This window comes from Anopheles moucheti, chromosome 3, assembly GCF_943734755.1.
Source record: "Anopheles moucheti chromosome 3, idAnoMoucSN_F20_07, whole genome shotgun sequence".
Taxonomy (NCBI): Eukaryota; Metazoa; Arthropoda; class Insecta; order Diptera; family Culicidae; genus Anopheles; species Anopheles moucheti.
In genome coordinates this window covers 54,296,127-54,320,082 of record NC_069141.1, presented here as the reverse complement: position 1 = coordinate 54,320,082, position 23,956 = coordinate 54,296,127, and the positions used below count along the sequence as shown (strand labels likewise).

Below are 23,956 nucleotides of genomic sequence, written 5' to 3'. Positions count from 1 at the left end.
CGTTTCGGAGCTTGAGATGGGAATCTCGGAATGAATCTCCTCCATGGCTGTATGAAAAACGACCATCTGCTGCTGCTGGATTGCGTACACTTACAAAAAAAATGTATTATTGTGATTACTTAATAAAATATTACCCTAAAGAGCATTCAAAAATTGTACACCTTCCAGTGGAGTTTTCCTGGTTTTTAATCGGTAAACATCGGTTTCACAATTATTTTTCCATTCGTTGCCTACATATACGTTGGCTGCATGAGCTGTCTTTGCATAAACATCACGCTTTAAAATCATTTCCGGGTGGAAAAACACAAACGTCTACTTCGGAGCCATATTATTATCGATACGCGCTGTACTAGAAGCCTTTCAGAAAACCTTCCACGAGTTTGAAGGTTCAGACGACAGTATCAGCAGTAAGGCGGAGGCACAGTAAGTACGCTGCGAAAGGCAACTTTTCGGTAGAATGACTGGTGAAAAGTTGACAGGTTTTTCCTCCTTTCGGTTTGGCAGCGGATGCTATTTCCTGCTCTGCTGTTTCCTCTAGCCGGGCCTGCCATTTTCCACCCACAACCCGAGTGTCGAGGCCTACTACACACATTAGCCAGTCGCCAGCAAACAGCATGGCAGCATTTCAACCTGCCAAACCTGGTAAGGAATGTTTCGGGCAAAAACCGGAATTTTCCCATTTTCTCGTCCCCGTCTCCGGTTGACTTGAGCTGCAAAACTGATTTCTCATTCTAATTTCCAATTTGACTCCCGTTTCCCTGGTCTTTTGTTCCCGGAGGGTGTTTCCACTCGCTGGGGTGAGGAGGAGGGTTTTTTGTATGTGCAATCGCCTATCGAACACGGAACTCAAGTAAGCAGTCTCAAACAAAAAAGGGAAGGCATAAGCAATAGGAGAGTGAAGCCTGCCGAACGGTTGACGTCAGTAGCCTCCCCCCCACTCATCCCCAACAGTAAAAAACGAAAGGAGCCTTTTTGTGTCGGTGCACAACGTGAGAGGACGTGTCGAACTGCCGACGTTTCGCAGGTTCCAAAAAAAACCAAACTTGGGGTGCCAGCAGCAAAACTAGGCTCAGCTCATTTTGCAACAAGCTCCCACAAACCTGCGCTTTTCTGCGGAGTCAGTACAAAACTCATTTCCTTCGTTACCTTGTGCAAGTGGGTTTGGATGTGTGTGTTGCCCGGGTTTTGTTTGCGCCAAATCATAATGTGTCGAGAAGCTACGTAAGAAAAGGGTTTAAAATCGCTTCGTATTTTTTATTTTTTATTTTGACGCCGACGTCAAGGATAGGTAAGGTAAACCTTGAACAGTCATTTGCACTACAGTGAGATGACTTTATGTTTTCAAACTTGTTCCGTTGGAAAGGTGCGTTTTGATACTGTTTTACTCACGACAAAAGCATCAGGTAAAGGGGTTCCGTACAAGACGATTACTCACCTGCGAAAGAAAGAAATACATAATTAGTAAGTTTTGGTATTTGGGGTGATTGTTTTGAAATTTTAAAATTAGTTTCTTCAGGTTTTTTGTTAGTAAAGAAAAGGAAGTAAATTCACCAAACATTAGCAAAACAAAAACGTCATCGATTATTCATCCCTAATGCTATAACTAGACGTCAGAGTTGATCGTTTTTTAGATCCGAAATAAAAAGGAACCAGAAATAAAATAAACTGACAGAAAATTAAAATTACTCACATCATTACGCATATTAGTTGACATGAAATAATTGAAGTGTTTCATTTTTTTTTAAGAACTTTAAAATGTGCGCTTTATTGTGCGAAACATTCAATAAATGTTTCTTTGCAATGTTTCTTAAAATTCAAGAGAAGTTACTGGATAAATTAATGAACATTTTCCATTCATGTATTCTTAAAAATCTCCCGACCAAGGTCTGTGTAGGATAGCGGTCGAGTAATAGGCAAGATAGAGGTTCGCCATTTTGGATTTCACTTGACGTTTGGTCGCCCGTGTAAGAGCGCTTTCAGACGGGACAAACTTGACAGTTCGAGCGTTCGACGAACTTTACTCAAATGCAGATTTGTGAATGAAATTTGGTTAGTTCGTTATGTTCGCGAACTGGTTGTGTGTGAACGCTGCACGAACTCTACTTTGTTCCAATTCAAACCGAATTCAATACATGATTTCTACATGGTCCAAAAAATTCAAAAATTGACGGTTGCACATACAAAGTTAAACAAAGAATATGAATATGCATATGAAGTCTTTGCGCTAAAACTTTGTAAAATAAAAGAAATATTTATTTTTGTTGTATTATACTACAAGAACAGCATTAAAAATTGTTATTTTTACTTATTATGATACATTTTAATTGTTTGATGGTGCACGGGAAATCTTTTGGGTTTTTTTTAGTTGTTTTTTACTTGTGCCTGAGTTGTATCTATGAACAATCATTTCCTCATTCTAATTCGGCAAATTTTGTGTGGTTTGTAGCAGATTCACATTTTTTAAAAGCGCAATATTCTTTTTGAACTTACTTTTGTTTGTTCGATAGCTCCAACGGTCACTGTGTTGCTTTCGAAAAACTGTCAAGTTTGCGATCTTTCCATGGAATTTGCGTCTATTTCACAAAAATGAGTTCGACGAACTGGCGAACTGTCAAGTTTGTCCCGTCTGAAAGCACAGTAAGATTCCTTGCGTCTAACCTACTTGTTTACTATATCGAGATCACAATTAGCTTGGTCATTAAAGTTTTCCTTTTTGTAATGCCTTTAGTTTAAACAGCAAACTGTTGATGGTTTTATAAAGTGGTGTGTGGTCATCACCTATTAGTGTTCTAAAACCAAGGGTTGATCACACGGTACCAGACTTTCACGCCGTATTGTGAACCGGAAGATATGATGAGCCTCATCCTCTTCCTCATAGGTGAAGAGCCTCACCTACTCGTTGCCAAATGATCGCTTTACAAAATCCGATTCTTTGCCTTTTCACCTGCCTTGAACACCAATCGTACCTAACACCAATCGCCAATAAGATCTGCAGATCTTTTTCCGAACTAAAATCGAAAAGCAGCGACACAAATTTCCAACCAAATCTAGAACAATAAAAATCTTGTTGCTATACTGACCGACCCGATTAATCAACATAACTACACAAAAAACATTTAAATGGAAAAGGGCGTCCAAACGTCAAATCACGTGTAACGAACTTTTGGCTACTTGTCAAATTGCTCTATATTACTCGACCTCTATCCTACACAGACCTTGCTCCCGACCGTTACGCCAACATACGACTACTAGATCAAAGATTGAAACCATGAAAACAAAAAAAAGCTTCCACATCCGTGGGGAAAATCAAAACACCTCGCTAAGAACACCGTCGTACGTACGGTTCTATTTGTCCCAAAAATGCGTTACAGCATGCTTTTAACCTGTCACGATTATTAATATAATTATGTTTAATGCTTTCCGCTTCTGCACGCTCGTGCCGCTGTCATCGCGACTAAGCAGTCAAACAAAGGTACTACAACCATAATGACTATGTGCACTAATTTTTGGGGTTGGTATTCCCACCGGATCCCGGTTCGCACAGATGAGCGCACGAAGACTGCAGTAATCCTATGGCCGGAGAGAGCACGCTTCAAGCGCCAACGCCACACGGTTATGACTCGAGAAAACAGCGTGTACAAACTAAATTTTAATTAGATTGTTGTGTTTCGCCTTTGCTCGCGGCTCAGGTGAGTGAGTGCGCGCCAACGCAAAGGGCGCTCTGTGCCGAGGCGTGCATTCCTCCGCATCGCGGAAAGAAGAAAAGCCAAATCCCACCGGCCGGAACTGATGGAAAGTTTTCGCAAGAAAGGCGAGCGGGAATTGTAGTGTAGCGTGCGCTGTTGCTCTTTGCCCGAGAGTGCTCATGTGAGGTAAAAGTTGCTGGCCCTGCTTAAGAGCCAAACCGACAACGTAACCCGGCGCGAAGGGCAAGCACACAGGTTAACGAACGTGGTAGCGAAAGGTTGTTGTAAGATTTACACCCGTTTGAACATCGTGAAGGTGGTACCCAGTTCGCTCAAGTGGTCCCATTCATTTCTACCGAACGACCAGGCACAGTCGCCTGTCAAAGTGTGCAACACACACACACCGGAACGGAAATAGAAACCTCACGACGTTGTCGCTGGGAATGAATGAATAAGAATGTCATAAGGGACAAGGCATCCCGGTCGCAAATTATGGTGGTTAAATTTTACAGAAAACACCATTACGAGACCCTTAAAACCGAAGCAAAATCCACCGGTACGTCCTGCGGTACTGCGATAGTGGTGCGATTGTTAGTTTAGCTGTGAAAATACCACCTGCCAAACGATGGCTGAGCTATTTTCGTATCCCATTTTTCCCCATCTCCCAGCCGAGAACGATGCCGGGAGGGCGTGAGGTCGGAAAATTATCCTTATCCATCGACTATCACCATAACAATCATTTCCAGCTTCAAGATCTTCACCATCGTTACCGTGCTATTATCCCTTTTCCGTACTCGTCTCGACTCGTCTCGAAGACAGGGAAAACATAAACTGATGGCCATCTTCGCCCCGGAAAGATGATGACCCGTCAGGACCAGAGGTCACCGGAAAGCGGATAAAACGTTGGCATCAGGGTCGGTATCAGGCATTTCTCGACCGCATCTCATCACTGCAGCTCACACTTCCTTTCTCACAATCCATCCCATCTGCTCTTCAACAAAGCTCCTTAAAACTAGCAAAAGCACCCCGTACGCACATGAAAGAACCATCGTTTCACCTGTTCACACATCGCACAACAAACAAAAGGGGGTAATTTAGAGATGGTTATGGTCTTGTTGCCGGCTCATCCACAAAACCCCATAACAGACACACATACACGCTCGCAGGTAATTCTGCGTTGCGAGTGTTGCTGCTAAACGTACGAAACTTTAGTCTCATTAAAGAAAGTCGGCTTAGCAGGTTAATGCAGTATGAAGAAACGATAGCTATATGGTACACTAACACACACACACACACACACTCCGAGCGAAGCATAACTTGTCTCGCGATGTTTATGTTACACGTGGTTGATTTCCCCGATGGAGGCGCATGGTGCTTTTCGTACCAGGCCTGATGCGAGGAGGGGAGTGGAGAAAATGGGGGAAGGGGGGTTGACGCAGTAAAATTAGTGTTCGGTTAATTTGACGTTCGTTATTTTCAAAACAGCACGGCATTGTGCGGTACCACAATGTGGATGTTAACAATGCGACAACAGTGCCAAAAATGTGAAGCTTAAGAAGTACCGCCATCACACTTAACGAAGCGAAGGAAGGGGAGTTTGTAATGTGATATCGGCTCGAGAGTTCTTGGGGGTGGGTATAGAACATGTGATTTGATGTGTTTAAACATGTTTAAAGGTATATTTGTGAGCGAGAATGTGGGAAAAGGCAATTTTAAGTTGAAAAACAAGTCAATTGTCCTGCAAACTTTACGTTATATTTCACACGATTTAATAATTTTTGATAATAATATTGCATAAATTGTTCTTTCCTGTAATGGAAAAGAGGTGTTAATGCTAAGTGATTATGTTTTTGATGATAATCACCCCGAAAAAAAAAATACACAAGGTGATAGAGAATGTCAACATATTAGTAATAATACAAAAATGATGTCTAAAGCGATCGTTAAGGTGAAGCGGGTAGATCCTCATTAGAACTCCTGCCCATTTCCTTCACCTTTCTTTTACGAGGAACAGATTATGGCCGATACGGTGGACAGCAATTGCCACTGCCAGCAGAACCCCCCAGAAAGCGGCTAGGTGTGCAAAGGAAAACTAACAAACGTCCTCCGAGTTATTGTAGTACGCAATGCGTGCGCCAACATCTTACAGTGATAGGCCCCGTACTACTACACCCCCCACTACCATCATCATTGTTTGTCGCTTCCGAGAGAGACCCACACCATCAACCGAAACCGGTAGAGCCCTTTCGGCCGCCGCCTTCGGATCAGGTTTTAATTGATCGTTAAGCTTAATGGCCGATGATGCTCTCGTTTTTCGGGATTGATGATGATTTGGTTATTTGCGGAATTGCGCTCCCTGCTGCTGTTGCCGTAGCAGTACCGGGGTCCCACCGACGGCGAGATGAGTTGAGAGGGTGTCCTAATGCACCTAGCGAAAGCACAACCACTACCATTGTGCGTGAAATAACAATAGCGGAGCAGAAATGGGTAAATGGAAAAGCGTTGTGCTTCACCGATTTGCTTTGCCAAACAAAAACAAAAAAAAAACAAAAGGTAGCAAAGGAGGGTTTTTTGGTGGCCTCGGTGGCCCATTTATCGTACGGCAGTTGTTGACGAGCAGTTACGTTTAATGATACCGGCCGGTAGGACAAGTAAGGCCACCGAATCGAATCGGCAGTGCGAGGCCGGTGCTTGCGCTAGTCGAAACAGATGGGTCCCCCGTGTGGATTGTGAAAATGGCTCGTTAAAGGAGGGAAGTGATAAGAATGAGACTTCCAGTTAAATCATATTAAGCAGGACCGGTTGAACAAACTAGCGACTAGCTGGGGAGGGGAGTAAAAATTCAAACAGCATCATAAAACGACCTGAAGGCGAGAGGTTTGTGCACAAAAGGTGCGCACCGTCAGCTAACCATTTTAAGCGTACGAAAAACGTGTAACAATTTCTGCAGATGGATGTAAATGTAATAAAATTAACAATAAAATTGGCTGGCTCGAGCAATTCTTAAAAACAAAAACAAACGGCTCGTGTGCCTGGTATCTCTCTCATAACCGTTCGGTATTTTTCTTTGTACTTAGTGCAAGAGGCAACGAGTTGCTTCTAGCGCTTCGGCTCAAGCACTTCCCTAACGAAATGAGTGCTTTAGTGCGAGATTTAATTTAAAATCCAACCCCGCCCTATGACGAAAGACCAAACTGCTGTCAGCGTCGATGGCAGCACGTCTATCGTGCATGCATATCGTGCCAGCCCTAACAATCTTCATCATCAACCATTCCCAATTAAATCTACTGTAAAATGACACGTACATGTACACACTCCCAGGCTGTCCAGGAGCATCACCACCACCACCATGCCAGCCTGCTGAGTGATCATGATCATCACGATGCGGCACAGTGGGCGTTCTCCATCATCCAGTACACACATCACACCGGGCCACACTCTCGATAGACAGTGCAGAGCAAAGCAACAATATGCCGGCGCTGTGTTACAGGAGGGCGAATCAACCCGTTTTTTTTTTTCTGCACTTACGTGCACTTGTCCGTTGGTTGGCAAGGCCACAAAAGTAGTCCAATGCACCACGGTGTGTTCACCACCGCAAAACGGCTTGTCTCGTAAAGTTTCCCGACACTCTTGGGCTCACACACAGCCACTTCAAACAATCAACCTTTGCAACGGGTAGGGATTCGTGTAACAAGCTTAGCCTTTGTCTTGTTGCTTTTTTCGCTTCTTTCTCACATATCGTGTAGTTTTTCTATCTCTTTCTTTTTCTCTTTTTCTTTCTCTTTTTTTATTTGTCTCTTTCTATGGAAAATTATGTTAGCGCATCCATTACACTTCCGGAAAAGAGGGAAAAAAACGCCCGGGCCAGTTCTTTGAATGCAACATCAGCAATCTTTTTCTTCATCCCCATCCGGACGTGGGTGTGTACGTAGAGAGCTTGGAGAAACCACGCGGAGAGTCTAGAAAAATTTCCTTCAAAAAGCGGATGAGCCGCACTCCCGGCCGCTGCTTCACAATCAGCAAAAGCGAAACCAGCTCAACCGTAAAAATCGACCAGCAGGTCGCAGACTGGCAGCTACGGTGCGAATGTTGTGCCGTGTTGTGCAACGTCGCACCGTACGAACATTCTTTTTAGGTTGATCTCTTACCTCGCATTGAAGTTAAGATGCGAGCCTAGGCATTTTCTGCTATTCTTTTTCCACCTTGCTCTCCGAGTGGCATTCACAACTCGAAATGGTTCAAGACGGGGAGCTTTAGAAAAGGTACTGAGGTGTGCGTACTCACGTACCTGGTCGGAAATCTTTTGGAAAACCGAACATAAAAGCAGACAAGGCAAGGCATCCAATTTCAGTGGCCAATTCGGCAGAAAGAAACAACGAAGCAAAACAAGAGAAAAAAGGGACCCTCCCGGAAATGGTAGATGCATCGGTTTTTTGTTGTTTCCCCTTTTTTTGGCTCACAGTGAGAACATCAGCCTTCTACGGTCGTGGGGGAAGATTAAAGTCGAAAAGAATTGGGTGGAATGCAAATGGGGGGGGCGCATCTTTTTGAAATTGCCGACATCCTGACGACGACCGGATGAATAGAGGGAACTTTGTTTCTCTCCTCCAGACATCGCACAGCAAATCTTTTTGATTCGTTTGAGAGGACATTGTTTCATTCGTTTCGCAATCATGTTTAATATGACGTTTTGATGGAAATGGTGCACTTATGATGCAGTTTTTATTTTTGCATGCTTCGAAAAGACATTCGTTAACACGAAAATGTCATTTTTTTAGAAAACAACATACTACTACGTCATAATTTAAAAAAGAAATCCACTCTGCAATCATTTTATTATAAATTTAATATTATTTCCCTATGATATGTTCGTGCGATAAATAAAAAAAAAAATAAATTTATTATAATCGCAACTTAAATATTGACAATTCAATTCATAGCTAGCAATAAGGGAACTTTTTAAATATTATTTTACTAATTTTAGACATTTATCAATTTTGCAACAGCGTGCGACAATGTTCGACAATGTGCATCAATGTTTGTCTTTAATTAACACATTTTGTCACTTATTCATAAAAGCTTTTCCTTATATGAAAACAAAACAAAAAGGATCTTAATCGCAACAGAAGAGGGGACAATCGTGACAATTGATGGAGATAGAGATAACAATTGATATTTTTCCCTTTGACTACAATCATTTAATTATTGAAATCTTTTAATTACTGAATTAAATTTCATTTACGGTTTCGTTTTAAAGGAGTTTGTTAATGATGCGTGAACTTCTCACGAAAACTCAAAACTCAGATTATTTTAGTCTTAAGATCTTCCGGTCAGAATAAATACAGAAATGATTTATCCTTTCCAAACCCTAATTTATGATATTTAAGTAGAACTCAATAATTATTAGCTTCAATTTTAATTGTCTATTTTCTAGTCCTATATATTTTAGATCATACAAAAAAATCATATTTGAACCTTAAATATAAAATTAAATCCGATTCGATAAAATACTAATGATTCGAAACTCGGTTTCAAAAATTGGTCTACTTTAAGACTTCAAGATTCATTTGCTAGAGATCAAATATTGACGACAATGACTGTAATGATGATGGCTCTTTGCCGACGAATTAATATAAACCAAAAATTGAAGTTTTTAGGACAATTAAATAAATTATATTAGATTTAATTTATGACTTGTAATTATAATATGTTTTATTCATTTTTAATTCATCATTTAATATTTTTTTACATTGTTCGTTACTGTCGTTTTAAAATTGAGTAAAATTGTCGAAAGAAAACATACCAGAACTAGCAGCAGAAGTCGATGAAAAATTCTTTGCACCCCAGACTATCATCATCTCCATTTTTATCTCCCAAAACACCTTACGCTATTGAATGTTTAACTTGAATGCTTCAGCTGACACTATAGAAGAGCGGTCTTGTCGGTACTGCTGATCGTTTGTCGTTATCGTTGCTGACGTGGATGGTCACCCTGATGTCCATTTTCCGAAATATCCCACATCCACTAAGCGGAAAGCCAGCCCTAGACAACAGCTAAAGTGTACACGGGTAGTACGACACTGGTACCTTTTCACATTTTTTTTTTTGCAAACCATAACGGTTCGTTTGTGTGACACACACACCATCGGGACAATCATTATCGGCACCATAAGCACGGGAGCAGTCGCGCAATGGACGCTCGTACGTACAAAATCAAATTGCTCTAGGCGCCCGTGGGAAGGCGCTATAGAACGTTCTTGCACAATGTTTCACTCACCAAGACGCCCTCGCTCAGGAAAAAAACGGTTACTTCTCACTGCCTCGCCTGCACAAACCCGACGCACGGCTTCGGGATGCACCGTACAACACGGTCGTAACGGTCCGTACGTGCGCTAATGGTTATACATACTTTAAAAGCAATAATTATAATGATCATAAACATTAAAATGATTTAGTTTATTTATGTTCTATTATAATATTGTGCTGGGAAAGTTTTTCGGGCACGGGCACACTCACTTAGCGCGTCATACCGAAACTCGACGACAAAACGGGAGCGTTCCTCTTCGGTGGCGCTTGCGGAAGATAATGCTGCTTGCGCTTTTACGCGCGCGCGCGTGTTGGGGGTGATTGGGGGCGGTGGTGTTGCTCTTTTCAAGCGCGCGAATAGAATAACGATGCCTCTGCTGATGGCAGCGGCAGAGTGGAGCGTTTTGGGATTTTCTGTTCGCCGGCTACACAAATAAGTGCTACACGAGTGGTAACATAATTTCTGCCAGCTCACCTTCTCGTTGAGCAGACGCAACGGTGGCCCGTATCCGAAGCGATGCGGTCAAAGCGAGACAAAATCTTGAGTGTTGCAAATGGAAACTTGGACCATTAATTTAAGGATGCGAAACTATCTGGCTGCCGTGTTCCCGTACCGAAACGATGGCGGTGTAAAATGTGGGATGCTTTACGAGCAGTCGAACATTACCGCTGATGCGGGTTGAAATGTGGATATTTGAAACAATTTAATCAACGAGATCTTTATAAAAAAAAAACATAATATTTTGATTTCAACTTTAAATTTCTGGTTTGAAATTTCGAAGTCTATATTTAGATTTAACACGATTTTTTTCTCAAAAATTCCAATAAATGCAACACGAAATTGGATGAGAAATGATGGAATTATTTGCATGAAAGGTTTCATGAAAGGTTTCACGCACTTGGTAGATTAATCTGCCCTAGATAATCCTGCGCAGATCAGTAATGAGTTATAGAAATAAGAAAAAGGAAGACAACGGAATAAACAGTAGCAAACAGACACTCACAAACATTAAGTGAGATTTTTCACAAGAAACGTTAACCGTTAAATTGAAACATATTGTGCAGAAACACATCCAGCCCTATCCAGAGTTTAATTTTTGCCAATTTCATTTTGCAAAAACCATAAACAAGAAAAAGCTAAATGCTTGCTAGCCCTCATATTGTCAACCTGTTTGTCCCGGAGCATAAATTCATACCCTCTGATGCTTTATGAATTTTAAAACACTCTTATTTATGTGCCTTTGAAGCATCCTTGCACCGAACAGAGCACCGCTGGCCATGATAGAAGCAACCAAACCGAACAGAAGCTGTAGCTGTATTTCTTTCTTCCTATCTCCGACTGTTCTACGCAGGAGGGTATGGCTGCGTGTGTGTGGTCGTACTGAAAGGCTGACCTAACCTTTTTTGCATCCTGCCATAGGTGACCGAAGAGTTTGAGCTTTTAATCTTGGCCGGTTAACTGTCTGCGTTTTTGCAGTTGTTGATCCCAACTCGCATCTCGCATGCTGAGAGAGGGGATAAGGTCTGCAGCGCACCGTGTGTCTCCCTAGAAATGACATCAGGATTCATGGGGTTGCCCTCGAGTGGTCAGTGTTTATTTTTACTGCTACCAGCATGTACCACACCGATGTCAGAGCTGCTGGTCGACAGTTTCAATATTTCTATTCTACGCTACCGCAGGATGGTTGAAGGGTTTTGGAATTCCTTTTCCACTTTCAACGCCATACGATGCAATTGACGACGGATTCTCGTAAGCCACAACGTTTTTCTCAGTCATCAAATGATAATCCATTAAAGTGCAATACCCAACCGCGTAGCGTGCTGGATTTTGCAAAGCAAAATTTAATTTAAATCATGTTAAGCTTACCATTTCTTCACTGCAATTGTGTTTTATGGGGGATTTTAATATGCAGCAACAATGAATGGAGAACAGGAATTTCTAGCATTACTGCTTATTAAATGAAACATGGGGACGTGAAAAGCTTTTTTCCCAATATGAAACATACACGAAGAAAATATCTTGTTTCAATAAAAAGTGCCACAAAATACACACTCCCACACAGCCACGTTTATAGCAAGTTCTTTGTAATCCGCCTTGCTCTATCGATGAAATTTAATCTTGCCGCTGGTTGGCAATCTCCAAACCACAAGTCGCAACGAATCAATTATCCTGCAGTTCAAATATTGATTTTTAATTCGAATCCTTACCAGCCAGCCCGGGTGTCTGATGGTGGGTCGTATCGCATCACCATGCCCCGGTCCCAGCTGTGCAGCAGCCACGGGCAAATGTCCACAGATTAGCGAGAGGTTTCAATTGTTTAATGTAACTTTTTCTCGGTGCTGCGCGAGGAATCGATACAAAGGAGCGAAAGAAATGAGACAAAAAAAAGGCTCACGACCAAGGCACAAGCACAAGCCAGAATCCTTATGTGCATCCGTTGGTAATCCGCTGTAACGGTGGAAACTCATCGGCAGCATAACGCGGCTGACAGGCGGCACACGAGTGCGAACACGATGGACGAATGCTTCAATGAGGAGAACAGAAAACATGGCAGAAAAAAAGCTGCGCGATAGCTAATACCATTTATCGGTTACACCCGGCCCGAGCTCCCGGACGGACACACGCTCGCTGATGGATGCCACGTTTTCGAGACGCTTATCAGATGGTTCGATCTGGAGCTCTCGATTGTGTGTATTTTTCCATCCACCCCCCTCAAATCCCATTTTCTGTGCACGAGAAATTCAAAACGGGAGGGAAAACCAATATTTGACCAGCTCGTGCAATTTGGTCGAAAATCCAAATGAAATAGACGTCATGCATTCGCGATCGCGGCGGATTCGCGAGGAAAACTAGCGCGCTTTGGTAGCGCCCCGGGGAAAAAAGATTTTCCACCCGCTCTGGATTCATGCGATTCACTTTTTTTTTTCTTCTGTTCCTGCTATACATGGTGTAAGTTTTGCTTGTCCAAAGTGATGAAAGTGCTGGAAACGGTGCAGCAGTTCATGCGCAGGATAAATCCTTCGTTATTACTTTTCATTTGTTCACTTTTTCACCGCCGAAACACCACAACCGTATGATTGGAGTGAAACAATCGTTTTTCGTAGCGAAGTGTGGGCTATTAAAAATTATACTCGAAGGCAAATTCCATTGGCAAACAGTGTCGGCAGCACTGGGAGCAGAAACAAAAACGAATTGCCCCAACAACTGGTACAGTTTTGAAACATTTATTGAGATGAATTTAAGGTGTTATTGACGACTAAACTAAACAAAAAAATGAAAATAAAAATTACAAATAAAAAATGAAACAACATTTGAAAACGAATATTGGTTTACTGACTGCACCTTTTGGAAAAATTTGTTGGTTATTTCTTAAAACCATATTTGAACCTCTTTTCAAATCATTAGGCGATTAGGTCATTCAGGCGAAAATTTGTCTTCGGAAAAGAATCATTATTAGAGCGTACTAAATGGCCAAAAGAGGTTCTGGTCATCGAGGTTACCTGAACAGCCTAGCTGAGCTAACGACAAGTCGAATAAGATCGCTTGGGGCCAACGAGGGGCTTCCAAGAGGTTTAATTCGCTTTTTAACACTAATATCACCATTTTTCAGCAAGTAGTATATAGTATATAGTAGCAAGTATTATTTTACTATACGAAAAAACATCCATAAACAAACTTTAGATCCTCTAAAAATTTAAGTGATTTTTATGAATGTTTAAGAAATTGCAGCCATTAATATCTAAATAATTATTAATTAGAATTTTAACTACAGGCAGTCCCCAAGATACGCGGTTTTTGAAAATTTGACAGATGAGCAGGTTTATAGCACAAAATCTAAGCAAAAAGCTCAAAATTGGTCAAAAATACCTTTTTTCGCACATAAAACATTTCTTTCTGACTTATTTTAATGTAATATTTCTAAAAATCGTCTGATTTGTTGAATAAATTAGGCCCAGAACAAGAAGTCAACTCTGTGATTTTGAAGTATAAACGAAATTGCACCGAAATCCCCCGTAGCAAGGACTGACTATCCGGCTACGTGGTAAAATAAGTCGATACGGCCAGGCCGTTCTAACGAATTAAAGAAAAAAACAATTATACTATATTTTACATATGGGATGGGTGCCAATTGTGTTACGCGGGACGATGAGGGAATGCTACTTGGGCTAATGAGTAAAATGTTAACTGGGGGGAAAGGAAAAGGATCGCAGTCAATCGCATTCGGGACGTGATCAAGATCAAGATCACGTGGATTAGAACATTGGAACAATATTTTTTCCTAATAAAGCCCTATATATCTTATATTTCCTACATACATTTTCAACAAAATTTAAGCATAAATAAGCAATTTTCTGCCATTTCTAATAGAATATTCTTGAGCTCTAGCGATGACTTGTTCCCATTGAACAGCAATGGATTGATGATCCATCCACCCGGTAGAAGTAACAAGGGGGAGAAATGCAATTGTGACGGAAACCAGGAAAAATTATACCATAAAAATTGATTTCAAAATCTCACGCGGTGCACAACAGCGCTCGGTACGGTTTTTGCCCATCGAAAACCATACGACACCATCAAACGAATGTATCAAGTGGCAATAAAACAGTGGTCGATGTGTGTTTCCACTCGCTGCGTGATGTTGCGCTGTTGGCAATTGTGCAGCAGGATCTACAGAACTCCAACCTCAACCCTTTGATACACTGTGTGTGTGTGCCTATGTGTGTGTGTGTGTGCACACATACGACAAAGCAACACGATGGGGGTTTTGCTTTGTTCCCCCGGGCAGGAGAATGGTTTGAACTTTTCCTCCATTTGCCTACCCCAGCAAAAAGGCGACCACCTCCCAATCAAAAGGACTTTGGCTGGTAATAGCAGCTATGAGAAGTGGAGCCAATAGCGATATAGAACACAGAAGCCTCAGAGAACATACATGCAGCAGCACAAAGCAACAAAAAAGCGACAGCGAGCAGAGAAATCATTGCAAATAGTTTCGAGTAAGCTGGAAGTTAAGGGCAACACACACACACACACATAAAAAAGCCCTCCTCCATACATTGGATTATGTGGTGGGGAGGTAGACGAAGAAAGAAGGAGGAAGCACAATAATGCTTCCTTGTGATATCCAAGCTCATATCTGGCATGACGCAAATGTGCAATAATATATGCAAATAAAATGATTCAATAAAATAAAATAAGAAACTATACCCGTTCGACGTCCATTCGACATTGTCGTGACGACGACGACGCGCGGGTATATAGTTTGATGGCAGACGCGCCAGTATGCAAACGATCGGGGTTGGATTGCAAGGAACAATTCTGCCCAGGGGGGTGGTGTTGGGTGGAGTTGGGTGGCGGGTGAAGCGCTGTATGAATACGACCTTAGCAGTACGGGGATGAGTGCGTATGTGTGTATGACGTCGTACACGTGTGAGCATACAGTGCCCCCCCCCCCCCCCCCCCCCCCTCATATGCATATGACTTTGCCGCCTCCCTGCTAAACTTTGCTCTCTCAGTTCCTCGAACCCGGGACTACTTGTACGTTTGTTGTTATGTTTTTGCAAGAGGAAGCATTGTCGTATGGTTCACATAACACTTTCATGCCCCACGCTTTAACAAACCCACTGCTCCCCCCCCCCTCCCCCCCTCAAGGATACAAACAGAGGGGCATAAAGGATTCCGACCGGAGGTTCATCTCCTCGTGGCCGGAAATGTGCGTGTGTGGGGGAGGAGGTGTAACGGGGCCACTACAAAAATGGAAGCTCGCAGCGGTACGTGCGTTCGGCGAATGGTAGCAAAGATTCAGGGGCTGCACTATTGCAAGGATTGTAAGATTTCTGTTCTATAACAAAACTTGTTACTTCCCGACCATTTTGTGCTGTAAGCAAACCCCCATCATAAGCCCAAAGAGGACTGAGTCCGGACCAGAGGCAGTGCGGATGTAGCAAACGCAAATCGTTGCAATTATTTCACACATTATCATACAACATTGCGAACGAAAATCGAGGGGCTCGTAAAAAAACAGCAACCAGCCACCCAGCCAGCCAGCCAGCGATACCCCTTTGACTGTGGGAAGTAGTTGCAAGCATTTGAAGCAAGTGCTCCATTTCGTGGTGTGTATCCAAGTGATTTGACACCAAGCAAGCCAGCACCAACCGCCACAACACATAAAGGGGAAAGGGGGGGTCCCCGAAGTAAGCACAGGCGCGATATTATCCGTCCACAGTTGGATTTGTGGAAATTCATAGAGCGATCTGCATACATTAAGTATAGCGACCCGAGCGAAACGAGTGGAATAGTTGGGCCACACCGTTTTACGACGATGTGAAACAACATAATGCTTATGTGCACGCTGCGGTGCGCATAGAATTCAATATCATAACAGCCACAGTGTGCTGTGTTCTTTTGTTTTTTTTTTTTCGGTGTGCTGCGATCGTTTGACAGTTGTTGCTTTGATGGCGAAGGGTGCGGATTAAATTGTAGCTCCGGGGGTTCGGGATGTCCTATTATGTGTGATTTGCGACATGCAAATCTGCATGTTTATGGTATCGGAAATGATTTTAAAATTTTTCTCTGCTGATTAATTGCGGTAAACGGTGCGATTTTTATGGTTTTTCGTCTCGGCGTCTTATTTTGGTTGGGACTCGTAACAGAGGCTGACTATCTGATACACAAAAATCGTTCCTTTTTCAATCTCGCATTTTGATGTTTGGTGCGTGTGAAAAGTCCCATTAATTTTAATAGAAGACTTTCGTTTAATAGTGACTTTCGTCTCGATCGTAGGTGAATGCACTATGGAAGTGGATGGACATTTTATTAAGTCAAAAGTATTAGTAAAAGAGATTAATGTACTATAAATGTATTATTTTTATCTAAGGTTCTAGCTGCCTTCCTCTCATTTTGAAATCTGAGAACACTTACACAAGTCCACTCTAAACATTTGCCACGACGATCTATATACAATCTAAATAGCCCCTTTAGGACAGTGAAACATATCAATTTTCATCAAAAATAAAAAAAATATTATCATCTGCTTGAGAGGATCAGGCGACTCCTGCACCAGATGAAGATCTCTCTACGGTTGTATAGTGTGAAAAGTAAAAAAGTGATTAGTCCAACGGTTTTTTACACCACGGTGCATCGAAATGTTATCAATAATTGAAACCTTCGCTAAGTAACTTCAAATGAAGCTCGTTTGTTAATAGAACGTAGTAAATCTCAAGTTGGTTTATTTAAAACGATACCCATTTTTACAAAAATCCAGTTCAGAGAACCAGTCCAAAATCCCATCCAGACCAATTCCCTCTATCAAAAACTAACTATTGTAGTAGCTAATATAAGTTTAGTTAACCAGAAATGGCATTCATGGTCTGGTAAGTGGTTACGCTATACAGAAAAATAAAATTTTCAGACTAAACCAATGCTAAGCACAATTTTATCCGAACATTTTCATACTTTCATACTATAGTATGAACATTTTCATACTATGGTGAAGGATTATTACCAAAAATATTACCTTAAAGCAGATGTTTCCCAATATTTCGTTATTCCAAAATGGACCATTGACTTTAGACTCGTCTAAATGCAAACAATTTTCCTCCAATCCTCGTCCAATGATTTCTAATTCAATTTTTAATAATTTTTTTTCCAAAAACTGATTGCTGTTTTAGTTCGCAACTTTTAAATTTAAATCATTTAAATATCTTCTTAAAAATTGATACGACGAAAAATGATTTTAAAATTATTTTCACATGAGAATTCACTTGGAAATTTCCAGCGTCTTCATTCAAAACCATCGCTCATTTTATGATTATTGTTTGGCATCGTCAACATCATTTGCTTCATAAGCTCCTGTTAGCGAATTTCTTACGGTGGATCAAATCGTAACAAACAATCCAACGCGAAGACATATTCAATCGAGCATAGCTTCGGCCTTAATTAATGACTGTGTGGTGCACACTCAGTCGTCGTCGTCGCGTAATTTGAATACGGCAAACGCATGATTAAACATTCTGTGCTAAACGACACCCCGATGCGGGCTATGGACGGTGATAATGTGTTTGGTGGCAAATAAAAAGTAAGCTTGATTTCATTCCAACTCTCAGCGCATTTTCTACCCCTTGCACACAGCTACGGGTAAATGGATTTTATTTTTCGCATCGCAAATATTGCTTCCATTACAAGCGGAAGAAGGAACGGCAGAATATGCTGAAACGATCTTAACCGCATGCAAAAAGGTTCCTGGAAGCCACCGTAGCGAAAGCAACAAAATGAACCCCCCACTTAAGCAGCCTGTCAAACGGGAAAGGGTACTGCCTTTATCCGGGCCATCTAATGGGAAACCGCAATAAATTCGTACGACAATCCTATCCCGGACCGGGTTTTGCCGACCGCCAACGGATTTTCTTTGCTAATGCGCCGTGTTTTCTCCCTCTCGATACTCACACATTAGGTGCACGTGCACATATACCCTTGCTTGGAGGCCGCCCTCCACACCGGTAAGACAACCGGCCATGATGACGGCGATGATGGTAATGGTGATCGAGTGGATATGCCCCGGTTTCGTGCCATCGTCTTTCGAGCAGCAAAATTGAGCAGCTGGAAGCTGATCCATTCTTCGCACAAGTGAAAAGCGATTGCGAGTTTTCCCCCGAAGCGAAAGCGTGGCGAACCCCAACGCCTTATTTGGGGTGGCAAATCGCCATCGAACACTTCGAACGACGGGGCGAAACTGCACGTTGCACTAGCGAATGTGTGGGAAACGCACATATATTGAAAGGATTTTACTTCGCCACAAAAGGCATTTTGACGCGCGGGAAAAGGGTGGAAGTTTTGTCCCGAGCTTTTCCAAACCGAATGGAGGAACCCAGCTGGCAGCTAGCACAGAATCTGTTCCGAACATTGCCCATTTATGTTGGTTTATGTTGGTATGCTTTGCCGATGCACGTTGGCCGGGCTGTGTGTGCGCCATCCCGCCGAAGGAAAAGTGGTCGGAAAAGGGGGTGACAGAAACACAGGCGGATGAAAGGCGGGCGATAAATAGAGTGTAAATTGAGAAAATCAATTGCACATGAATTTAATCCCGGGCAAACGAGCACGTTCCTCCACGGTGCTCCATTTTGGGTGGGGGATTGGCGAAAGGGATGTTCGCTAGTTTCGGTACGATGAAGACGCCACATTTCCAATCGAGACGATCCCGATCCGATCTTAACACGGTGGTGCGTTTTAGAAAGCGGCGAGAGAGAGTGAGAGAAAAATGGAGAAGGAGCGTATTGACTCCACCAAAAGGGGAAACCGTAGTGGGCCAAACAGAAGGAAAAGTTGGTTATTGTGATGGGAAATTGTTCAAATTCCGTTGCACTCTCCGGTGCGTTGCCGGCAAATGTGTCGCTGCAGCCAACACGTGAACATGTGTATACGACTGTGTTCCCATTTGTGTCTGTGTGTATGAATTCTGTACAGCGTTTCTTCTACTTCATCAAATTCTTCACCATTATCAATGAAGCACTGATGATGATGATCCACGGGTGCAAAAACGTGCAAGAAAGGCAATCGGGCGTCCGTGCTCGAGCGAACAAATAAACATGATGCAGACCGAGCAAACAACACAACCCGGCGGATCAATAGACGCTCGAAAGCACTGCTGACTAACAAGTGTTCCCGTCCTTAGGTCCCCGGGTACGGGGTACGCCATTGTCTATGGAAACCTTACCGGGTTCTCCTTTTGCCATAGCATTTTTCGTACGATTGCGCTTGACAACTGTGCGGGGGGGGGGATGCAATATTATGGTCGCAAAACCCCCTGTCAGGGGCCCCCGAAACACACGCTGGCATCAGCTGGCATACAATGTGCGTGCCAGCAGAAATTCCTGAAATGCATGCACCAAAACGGATTTGTGCAATCGCGCGAACATTCGGAACCGGGGAAGCGAAAGACATTGTGCATTGCTTCAGCATCGAGAGGACGCTTTCGGTTGCTCGTTTGAAAAGAATCCAATCTGGAGGTGATGCGTTTTTCTTTTTTCATTCGTTTCTTCTGTTCGATCTAATGCTATGGAACGTTTGAACCGCCGAATATTGATTTAGTTATGAGCCCATGCCAGGCAGCTGTGTACTTGCGAGCTGGAATCGTTGGCTTATTAGCCCGGTGGTTGGAATCAATGTTCGCGAAACAACCTCTTTGCTTTTGCAAAGAGTGCAAACAAGTGCATTATTCTGCTTCATTTGATATTAAATTAAGTTTAATCTGATCAGCTGAATAGCAAAACGATCACTTTTGACCAAAGTTGATGCTTTAATTCAGAGATTCTTGAAATAAATTGATATCAATTTTCACATGTAGATCTAGAATATTTCCAACTGATTTGAGTATTTTATTGAGATATGCGATATGCGATAGACAACGCTCTCTATTCACATTAGAGATGAGAATAATCACTCTTTTCAATGATTTGAATCAGAGTCAAAGAATGGGTTTAAAGATTTGAAACCTTTACTCACTCTTTTGCGATTCATTAAAAAGTATTGCAGTGTATTAATGATTTTACCACTCTTTTGCGTGTATACTCACTCTCACTCTCTGTACCGACTAGAAACTCATTCCGGAGTGAGTAAAACTGTTTTATCACTCTTTAGATTCACTAATTCACTAAGATAATCACTCTGTAAAAGTAGAGTAGAAAGAGAGTAGTATAACTCTTTTGAGATTAAGATTTAAGGTTAAAGGAGTCATAAAAATTCTTCGTGCTGATTTATACTCATTCACTCTCTCGAAGGTTTCAACTCACTCATTCACTCTTACTCAGCGCGCACATCTCTAATTCACATGCATGCATTCTGTTCGATCCCGATTTATCAGACGTTTGGGCAAGCGGGGGGCCATTAAAGAAGGCTTTGTATGGAACCAGTTTCAGCTTGAGGAATGTTAAAAAATAGTAAAGTTCTAAGATTCGAAAATTTCACCAAATGTTAATGCTGAATGTAAACCTTATTGCTGATTTATTAGCCAATTCCAATAAATCTAAGATGTTGTTCAAATTTTCCCTAAGAACTATGAGAACTAGCGATCTTTCATTATATGTTTCGTTCGATTATTTCGTTTACGATTTGATGGATATCTTTATTTGTAATGTACAATATACTGTGAAGATTCACAATACTGAAATTTATGCAGAAAATGTACTATATTGGCTTTAAAAAACTCAACCCAAGTGTATTTTTATAATATAAAGCTTTTTGTACATATACTACTTCAACATTTAATAAATCTCACTTGAATTCGAATGTTTTATTGCTACGCATTCATTTTCTGTATCCTGTATCTTAAGTTCATGAAAACACAGATACATATCTTATTAGTTTTCTATACGGTTACATTAAATTTATTATTTTTTAAACGCAATCCCTATTAGCTAGAAAAACAAAATACCCTGATTCGATCTCACAATTAGCAATAATGCATTTTTTTCACGTTTCTCTTATCACACTTGGTTAAATTCAAAATTAAACCCGTCGCATGGTTGCGGCTGATATCTGCAATGTGCCAACTTTTGGTATTTTGAATTTGTTCTTATTTTTCCGTTTTTTGTTTCTGCGTTAACTTCCTGCCATTCCCTTGAGCATTTTCTTTGAGCTTATACTAAACAAAGCATACCATATCCCCACGCAGACAGAACGCAAGCAAACTTTCCCGAACTGATATGAATTTAATTTTAGTTTCCTTAAACGCTATTAGCTGTTTTCCGCACTTTGTCATTCGCGAAAAGCCTGTGTCCCGGTGGTTTGGGGGGTGGGGTGGGAGGCTTAGCGTAGCGCGTAGCATCCAAGTGGACGATCGCCCTAGCCAAAGCCACCCGCCAGTACGCCGGTGGTCTTCGAGATATGACTTTACTGGGTTGTTTAATTTGTTTTTCTCTTTTTTCCCCCATTGTTCCTGTTGCTCTAGCACTTCATCCCATTTCGGGGCTTTGGGTTCATGTTCGACTTTGTGTTTGTGTTTTCACTTCCAGCCCCTCCCCCACCGCAGCTGTCTCGAGACATAAAGTGTTGTCCTTTTACTTTTCTCACCTGAGCAACTGTTTGTGTGTGTCGGAAAAAAGCCAGCGCTAGTCGGAGTGGAAAACCCACCTTCGAACCCGATGCGAAGGTGTGAAGGTGGAAAACTGCCTTCGGCATAATGTGTGGTGAAATGAGCAGCTGCCCGGGATGTCGTGGTATGCGGCACGGTAGCTATTTGCCCGCGGTGTCACGTGTGCAGTGTGTGTGTGCGATCGCGCACGTACCAGCCAGCGCTGGCTGGAGTAAAAACAGTGCAAATGAAATAAAACCACACGGTCAAAGCTGAGATCCCAGGTCGGATTCTCGAAGCAGGACTAACTTTTCCGACTTTCCCCGGAGCGCTTTGGGCGCAGCAGGATGGCGTGGTCAACAGTTCACCGCCCCATCACACTTCACACCTTCCCCTGGCAGTAGCTGGCATCGAATCCCTAACCCAGCACGAGCAAAGAGAAACTTAAAATGGCTTTAGGGAATTTGTTTGGACAATTGGATAAATGCTAACATCACCAATCGGCCATGGGTGCATCCGTATTATGTAGTGTGACAACCGAGGACGGGCAGAAAACAAAGCAGGAAGAAGACGGGAAAAAAGAAACTCTACCAACTTCCCAGCGGCTGGATTATGTCAACCAACCTGTTTCCGTGTTTTTTTTGCCTCCCCCAATTGCCGATACCGATCCAACGCTCCAGGTGAGGCAGTCACTTGATGATGAAAATAATGATTACGATCTTCAGAACCCAGCCTTGTGTATTTGCGAGTTTGAGTTTGAGAGGAAAACGGAAAAAGTGCAATTTTTTCCCACTTCGTCGTTCACATTTCTTCCGCAAACGGAATGTAATTATCCTGCCTAATGTTTCCATCCCACCCGGAAGGAAATTCCAACCAAACAACAACAAAAAAATCCTTAATATAACAAAATAATAAAAAGACCATGACTCCGCGCTACGATTTACCGAAAGTTTAAAACCGCACTAAAGCTTAAGTGGAAAAGTTTTTCGGTACCGGAAAAGGATTTACTCCAAACTGACACGGTCAGACACCTACTTGCACGATGGAACATCATAAGAAACACTGCTCTGCCCCGCGCATGGTACTTACCGGTCCAAATTGTTCGAAGTAGCTTTTAACGTCTTCCAGCGTGGTTGGCGCTGAGAGTCCGCCCACGAATATTTTCTTCGTTCTCGTCACCATCTGTGGGAAAATTTAACGGGAAAATACAAATATTAATTGATATGACCACAGAATACAACCCACGTCCCACTCCCGCATGCGAATGCTGATCGATCGCATTTAGCCACGATGGAATAAAGCGAAAGCTAAGCGTAGCGAAGTGTGCGAAGAGGAAAGCAGTGCGTTACGATTGATGGTCGCTAAATGATTGGGGACGTTAAATGCAAAGGGCAGCGCTTTTTCTTTCCCTTCGCTCGTGCCCAACAGTGTGGCCCCGTGGTAGACAAATGGTGGTAAATTCCGAACGGAAATCGAACCATCGACAGCTGAACGTTTTGTGACCGGCTGGCCTGGTGTATGAGTGGACTATCTATACAGCTCGCAGGTTATTTATGGGTTCGTTTCGTCCCTCATTTTCAGCTGCAAGCAAGTCGAACGCACGGTTCCGTTCGGCATGATGGGATGATTATAAATTATCTTCAATTGCACAGTTGCCCATAAAACCAACCGGAGCATATAAATACAAAACATATTTTTATTGAACAATCGTGACAGATATGACGATGGAGCAATCGTGCTCCAAGGGATGGAGCGGCCAGCAGCCAACCCATTCCCCCCAAATAGAAGCACACGATTGGAAGAAGCAGTGTGGAGCAAGCAAAAAACCGGCACAGCGGAACGGAAACATTGCCGTTCCCTCGCCGGCAAGCGATTCGATTTAAGCGAATCTGAAGCAAT

The 23,956-nt window shown here is 42.4% G+C and overlaps 1 protein-coding gene across 7 annotated transcripts in view; it reads right to left on the bottom strand.

Moving 5' to 3' along the window:
- Positions 1 to 23,956, bottom strand: part of LOC128302606 (RNA-binding protein Musashi homolog Rbp6) — a 684,518-nt gene that overhangs the window by 199,735 nt on the left and 460,827 nt on the right. For all 7 annotated transcript variants that reach the window (XM_053039462.1, XM_053039466.1, XM_053039463.1 and 4 more), the window contains one exon: positions 23,147 to 23,239. In XM_053039462.1, coding sequence (XP_052895422.1) covers positions 23,147 to 23,239 — 93 coding nt within the window. The remainder of the gene's footprint in view (positions 1 to 23,146; positions 23,240 to 23,956) is intronic.